The sequence below is a fragment of the Raphanus sativus genome, chromosome 4 (assembly GCF_000801105.2).
Source record: "Raphanus sativus cultivar WK10039 chromosome 4, ASM80110v3, whole genome shotgun sequence".
NCBI lineage: Eukaryota > Viridiplantae > Streptophyta > Magnoliopsida > Brassicales > Brassicaceae > Raphanus > Raphanus sativus.
Genome location: NC_079514.1, coordinates 48,356,033 through 48,364,286, shown reverse-complemented (window position 1 = coordinate 48,364,286; position 8,254 = coordinate 48,356,033). Strand labels below are relative to the sequence as shown.

Below are 8,254 nucleotides of genomic sequence, written 5' to 3'. Positions count from 1 at the left end.
GTATGTTTTGAAGAATTCGTTTTTTTTTTCCATCAGTAAATCATTTTATTTCTTATTCCCTACTAAAACCAAAAGTTAAAAACCAAATAAAGTTCGTTTGTTCACTAGTTTTCTCGGGGAAAAAAGTTTACACCTTAATCGGTAGATGTATATACATATTTTATATGCATGAATAATTCATTGTATTACAAAGAACCGAGAGGCTTGAGACTGAAAACTGAGAGTGAGATTTAACAAGACAGTAAATGTTCTTTATGTCTTTAGTACTTTCAGAGTCTCTGTGGCTTTACTGCTTCTCTCTACAGTATTAGCAAGTGTGTCATCCTTATTTTGTATGAGAGTCATTAATGTCTAACGTGTAAAAATAACAGTACCCATATAATTTCACATACTGTATCAATATTCAATTAACATACGTTTATATAACTAAAGCTTCATAAGATCTTGTATTGAACATGAACTAATCATCTTGCTTTTTAGCCTACCTTTATTTTGTTTACCCTAAGCATATGCATTCATACATCTTGTTATTGATTCTTTTTAGTTTATGAAATATATTTCTATAATTTCTTACATTTCAGCATTTGTGTAACATCTTTGTTAAATAAAAGTTTTCTTATCTCTTATATATGCTTCAAGGTGCCAGTGAATCTACATATGCGCTGGTTAGAGTAATCGTAACATCTTATATTAGATAGATATATATGTTACAAAATGGCTACTTAACTCATTCGTCAACTAAAGTTTCAAAACTCACACTTTTTTTCTTTATTATATGATTTTATTCAAACCCTACATGATATCATACGATACGTACATATACACACGATTTTTTTTACAGATGCATATGTGGGGGCATGGATCGCAATACAGAAAAGGGCCCGAATCTCTAAGGGGAACGCAACCAACTGGAATGCTGAGGCTTCCCTGCTACTGCTGTGCACTGGGCTGTCGCAACAACATTGACCATCCAAGGGCAAAGCCTCTCAAAGACTTCAGAACACTTCAAACGCATTACAAGAGGAAGCATGGAATCAAACCCTTCATGTGTAGGAAATGTGGAAAGTCTTTCGCGGTCCGAGGGGACTGGAGAACACATGAGAAGAACTGTGGCAAGCTTTGGTATTGCATTTGTGGATCTGATTTCAAGCACAAGCGATCTCTGAAAGATCACATCAAGGCTTTTGGAAATGGCCATGGAGCTTATGGTATTGATGGATTTGATGAAGAAGATGAGCCTACCTCTGAGGTAGAACAATTAGACAATGATCAATGAGTCAAAATAGCTTATATAAATTAGTATAAGTACGTAGTAAATTAGTATATATATATATATATATATGTGTGTGTATATATATTAGTTAATCCTAAGAATACCTATGGACCAAGTTTTGCTGGAGGTAAGGGCTTCTCTGAGTAAGAGCTGTACCATCTAATTGATCACAGATAAAAATAAATAAAGCGTCATATCACTTGGAATTTTTTAAAATTGTATTTCTAGTTTCCTACTTAAATTTATTACAAGACAATGTGTAACTAATGAGTTTTCTTCATGGTATCTATTTGCTTATATAATTTTGAGTTTCCTCAAAAAAAAAAGAGGCGTTAATTTACTTTTGTTTCTAACGAAATAAATCATAAACGCTTAAGTTATATTTTCTACAGAACAGTAAAATACCAGAAAAGTAGATGCTATATATTCGTGCATGCATTATGTTAATAATTTTCACTAGATATACTATATTCTAGATCATAATGAATATTTCCAAAATTTAATTCGAGTAATTATATCATAGATTCTATATTTGTTGCTTTTGAAAGATAGTTGTTTTCGGGTGGATTTATATTTGAAATTATTTTATAATAGTACTCAAATAATGCTACTTAATTGTCTAGTGACATCATGGAGAATAATGAGAGAATAGAAACTAGAGAATATGACTACTCAAGGCTTAACTTTCTTAGGATGATCATCAAGTTATACGTTATCATACTTATTTATTTTAAATTGATGTAGTTATGCTATACGTATATCATATGGTTGAAATTGTTGGTAATGTTAGAATTAAAGATCCAAATTTGTTTTCTTCCTGCAAAGATCTTTAATTTTCAACATGCCTTTATTATTTCATCTTATTTCCTTTTTTTCTTAGTGCAGAGACATATTTGCTCGTTGAAGTAACATTACACCTCTTTTTCTGTGCATGATTTTCTCCCGACTGTGGCATGTAGATACACAGATAGATAATAATCTAATTTTCATTTATGTAAAATGGTATTTCGTATATATATATATTTTAAAAGTATAAAGGAATGCGTAAGCAGTGAATATCTATTCAGTGCTGTATACATGTGCATGCAGTCATGCAGTCATGTAAGAATGTATCATGGAGATGATGATAACTAGGGGAAGAAGGGCCAAAAAGTAATGTGAATGAGAGTGATAAAAACAAAAGAGAAGAGAGTGGAGCCCTAGGGTGTGATGGGTTGGGCAGACTTGGGAGCAAAGATTGATGGTATCAACAGTTCTTTTTCCTCTTTCTCACTCACTGTTATTTGATTTGACATCTCATTTTTTCTTTGACCATCTCTCTCTATCTCTACACACACACTCTCACGCAGGTGACATAACTTTCATAAGTCCTCCAATTAAAACCCACATCCTTGCTTTTTTGTACTCGTTAACAGTCAAGGTTACAAATCCTTTTTTGGATAAATTTGAACCAAAACTAAAATGTTACACTAGAGCGCATAAATAATATGATTAATCATTTCTAATAATGTAATTTAATAATTCTGGTTATTATTAAATAAATTTCTATATAAAATTCAGATTGATAGAATATTTTCTAATATGGTGGTCTATTACTACGCGGACTTTAGGTTACTAAATAACCTGAATTTAAAGGTATTTCACAACCGCTATTATGTGATCACGCGAATATAAATTTATTGTTTAAAATCTACTCTCTCCGTTTTTTAAAGAGTGTCGTTGTGACATTTTTCACACATATTAAGAAAGTTGTTGAGATATATGTAAGTTATAATTAATTATACCTCTTTGACCAATAGTATTTTAGATAAATAAAATTATTTATAAAATCAATGCAGTTTGCAATTAATTTCAGCTGAAAGTTAGTATAATTTATATTGGAATTGTAAAATGACACTCTTTGTGTAACAAGAAAATGAGCTCAGAGTGACACTTATTATGAAACAGAGGGAATATTTAAATATTTGAAGAAAAGTCTATTTATGAGCTACACTTCTCATTGAAAGTTAGTTTAGGTTTTTCCATAGATTTAAAATACTCCAAAATGATTAAAAATGTTGTTAATGCACGCGCGAAAGAAAACCTATATCTCTAATGAAATGATTGGTTTTTCCAGTACCATCCGTAAACACAGATTTCGTGGTTACTAGTTGTTGTTAGTGTTTTGCAATAACCACGGAAAACGCTATAAACCGTCTCAGACAGTTCTAAGCCTCTTAAATTTAAAATTTGGTTCATGCTAACATTTACAATTGCGGAAGAGTAATTTAAAAAATCTAGAAAATATATTAAAAATGTAAGTTAAAATTTTCAATTGAAATAATAGAAATATTAAAATACATCATATTTAATTTATACTATACTCCTTTCCTTTCTAAATAAGTGTCACGTTGACATTTTTAACACATATTAAAAAAGTGACAAAATATATATAATTTGCTATTAATTACACCTCTCTAACCAATAGTATTTGAGATAAATAAAATTATTTATAAAACTAATGTAGTTTGCAATTAATTCTCAGGTGAAAATAAGTAAAATTTGCATTGAAATTGTAAAGTGACATTTTTGTGTAACAAAAAATGGTTAGAATGACACTTATTATGAAACAGAAAGAGTAGAACATTAAAGCAAAAATATTTTCTATATTTTTTAAAAATAAATCAATAGTATAATTTCATAAATATAATTTTATATTCACTATAATAATATAATTTTTGATATTTATATAAAATGTAAATATTGTTTATTTATTATTTAACCACTGCTACATTTAATAAGTATTATGTAAATGCACTAATTTCTAACCAATGTATCAGTCGTACAAATATCTTAATAATTCTTAAATATACAACCACTTACATCCGTAAACCGCCTGCAGCCACTACGGTTACACAAATCAAGCCCTAAATTAAACTTTGTCACTTTAGGGTTTTTTTGGAGTCTATATATGTGATATGTATCACTGTAGTTTCATAATAAAATAGGTCTTATAGTTTGTAAACAACTTCGTTAAACAAAATTTAAAATTGACTAAAAGCAAAAATGTTTTCTAGACCAAAAATGTTTTTTCTTTAAAAATAAACCATATATTAGTAACGACATTTGGAAATAGTAATTAAGACTTTGAATTTAACTTTTAGAACTTAAGAACATTGCTATCTAAAGTTCTGATTTTCTTAGAAACTTATATCTAGGGCTGGGCATTTTATCCGTTAAATTTGATTCGATTCGTTATTCGTTTCTATTTGATCCGAAAATTCCGGATATTCGTAAGCTTTTAAAGTAAAACAAACACTAAAATTTAATATCCGTTAAAATCGAAACAAATCACAAATATTAAAATTTTGGGAAGTGAATATCTGATCCGTCAATATATAAATACATGTATATTTTGATTATGTTTAAAGTTTTAAATGTATAAAATTATATAATTATTATTCTAACATATGATTTGACAGATTATATCACATTGTTACTTATATAAAAGTATTACATAAAATGAAGAGAAAATATTTATGATAATTATAATTTTTTTCTTAAATTTTGTGTTATTATAATTGCTAACTAAGTTTAAAAATTTACAAATTATGTGGATTCAGTACTTCTTTTAATTTTTATCTTCTATATCATGCAAAACAGTATTTTACAAAACAAATTTTGTATCGAATTTTTAAGATTATTTGTATTAATCAAAACAACTGAAGTATCCGTAAACAGCAAATATCTATTTATTTTCTGGATATCCGTTTTTCCGAATATATCCGTACTTTTTCGAAGCAAAGCAAGTCGGAAAATTAAATATCCGTAAAATTCGTAGCAAAATCACAAATACTTTCAAAAACCCGGATATCTGATCCGTGCCGAGTTATACTTATATCCAGTTAAAGATTTACATACATATTATATATACTATATGTAATAGATAAATACGACACAGAAACATGAAAATAAATGGAAACTAGTGAAATATTAGTACTCCTAGTTAAAAGTTTTAGAATCTCGAAACTGAATTGTTCTCTGAGTGTGCATACCTAAAAGACATTTTCAAATCCGAGCAATATATATACTCTAGTATTAGACTTTTACTGTTGCAGGCAAGAATCCGAACTTCGGACTTCACATTGGTTGTTTAAACGTAGGCAGTTTCATTGTCTGAAAAAAACTCAATAAAAGCCTTAAATCCTACGCATTTTATAATCCCGAAGCTAAATTACTACTCCATCTGTTTCATAATAAGTGTCACTCTAAGCTTATTTTCTTGTTACACAAAGAGTGGCACTTTACAATTCCAATGTAAATTATACTAACTTTCAGCTGAAAATTAATTGCAAACTGCATTGATTTTATAAATAATTTTATTTATCTAAAATACTATTGGTCAAAGAGGTATAATTAGTTACAATTTACATATATTTCAACAACTTTCTTAATCTGTGTGAAAAATGTCACAACGACACTCTTTAAGAAACGGAGGGAGTAACTTTTTTTTTATTTAGAAAAGCTATATTACTAAGTTCATTACAATTTCCTATGATCATATCGAGAACTGCAAATGTTTACATTAGTAACTCAAATTTAATTATGAAACTTTACTGTTCATATTCCAAGGCTGATCTGAAGGAGACAGCTTGGTCAGCCGTGGCTCAAATGTCTACCTTCCACATTTAATGTAATATAATGGACACACACGTACGTACAGTGTTTATATTATATTTTGTCATGTAATATTATTTTTGAAAAAGGGCTTTCAGGGTAAGAGAAAACTTTCTTTAACGTATTCGTTTTGTCTATATACGTATTGATTTAGAGAAATCGTCAATGAAACTTAGTACATAAAGAAGATTAATGTTGATATGCATGATTTTCGACAATTTTGTTTGAAGGAGGCCCCAACATGCAAAAAGAAAAGGGGAAAAAGAAGCCAAAATGAGTTTGACTCATGATTTATCACGGGTACCTCAAAAGAGCAAACAAAAAAAAGGAATATATTAATTTCATCTTTATTTGCAGAATAATTGTATAAAAAGACATATACCGTAGTAGAAAAAAACAAACATATCTCGATATTTTATTATTTACAAATATGTATATTACATTTGAATAAGTATAATACAATATCTCTCTACTCGTTGAATCCTAAAATTCACTCAAAAATAGTCTTTAAAGAGTTTTCTTAAAAGAAAAAACATAGATTACTTAACTATGAAAAATGTATATGTTATTGATAATAAAACTAAGATCAGTAGATAAAAGATAATTACAGAGAATATCTAAGAACAAAAGAGTATTAATGTATTGAAACCATATTTTAGCTATGGAGAAGATTGACCTCTTTTTCTTGGTTTATCATTTTCTCTTTATAGGTTTCCGAAGGTGAATCGTAATGTGATATGATCTCCTGCGTGGATCAGACATCTTTATGATGGTTTTGAATATCTCTAACTTATTTATATTTTGTTTTGACTGGTCAAGTTCCGTGTGAGAGATTACTCCAGCTTGGGTGGATCTTGACCCTCCTGGATTTATTGAATTCTAGTGACACTTAAGTGTTGTGATTGTTTGAGTTCGTGAAGAAGCTCCCATGCTTGCCTCCCTAGACGCCTCCTATTGATGGCCCTCCTCCGATCTAAATCTGGTGCTCAGTCTTCCTCCTCCCAAAGAAGCTCGTTCTCCTTTTCCATGGATTCAATGGGTAAAGATCCTCCTCTGTTGCGGTCAAGACCCTCACCAGATCCACCACCGTGCACGATTTCTCCAATATCGTTTAGTCTCTCATTCTCATCGAGCCGCATGAGCCACCAAACCCTCCAAATGCGACCTTCATCCTCGTTCTTATCTCATTATCCATGGTGTGGTTCCTTGTTTGTTCACGAGTAAAGAACTCTTTTCCACCTTTTCCTCCATGTTCCGGTGTCCCCGACCTCTCTCTCTAGTCATCTGGTCTAGTGGTTTCAATCTTTTCAACCTTTCGATTTGTGAGTTTTGGTTTTGTTTCATGCTCTGATTTAAAAAATTTAGTCTTTTCCATGGCTATACGAAGAATTGGAATATCAACTAGAGCTTTACTTGTCAAACTCAGCCATAAGGGCCTTGTTTGTTTCTCTGCAAGAGATTTGTGTGGACATGAGTGTATTTGATACAGTCACTAACTGTTCTCAAGCCTCCTTCTCCAGTATGCAACATTACATAGTCTTGAGGACTGGGCTTTGGATGTTGTTACATTGGAAGTGAATGTTTTGTGGCTACAGTTTAGTTCAATCATTACCAATCAGATGCTTTCAATCTTCTTATTCCAGATTACAGGGTTCACCTAGCGCAAAGGTTACTATCAGTTTACAGGTTTCACCTAGCCCAAAGCCGTGATGTTATACTTGATTTTGTTTCACTGTTCTTTCAATTATCACAGGCTAGTAGAGTCTGCACAGTCTTGGCTCCATTGCTCACGAATATTAGAATCAAATCTAGGCATATGAGGCCTTCCCCTACCACATTTAGCTATGGTTCTTGAGTCACTCAGCTGCTCTTGCCGGCCAATAGTTTTCGACAATGTTCCATCGAAAACCTGGAATGGACTTATCCTCCATTGTTCCTATCAGTTACATACATTTTATTTGAAGTAATATGTAGATATTATTATGTGCCTTTTAATTCAGCCCCAGACACCAAATAATTGGTGAAAAAACTGCAAAATTGAGATTTAAAATATCCTCAGAAGTTTTCATTCGCCTGAAACTTTTAAAGATAATTATTTACGTGTAGATGGATCATTACTATACGTTAAATATTTTTTTTGATCCGATCGTAATTAGAAAACTCCACGTTGTATCATTTCTTCGACCTTTTCGTATTTTTAAATGAACAAATTTCATCTTAACAAATAACACGAAAAGCAGCTTGATTTTTTTTTTAAAACCATCTGTTAGCCTCCATTATTAGTCAAACTGTATTGAACGTATGATGTTTATGCTAACAAAAAAA

The 8,254-nt window shown here is 30.6% G+C and overlaps 1 protein-coding gene across 1 annotated transcript in view; it reads left to right on the top strand.

Annotated features, from left to right (window-relative positions):
• The window catches only part of LOC108830878 (zinc finger protein WIP2-like), a 2,711-nt gene extending 438 nt beyond the window's left edge, over positions 1-2,273 (top strand). Inside the window, exons 3-4 of the mRNA XM_057008377.1 lie at positions 842-1,249; positions 2,159-2,273. Of these exons, the coding sequence (XP_056864357.1) occupies positions 842-1,249; positions 2,159-2,182 (432 nt within the window). The 3' untranslated portion in view covers positions 2,183-2,273. The remainder of the gene's footprint in view (positions 1-841; positions 1,250-2,158) is intronic.
• Positions 2,274-8,254: the final 5,981 nt, after the last annotated feature.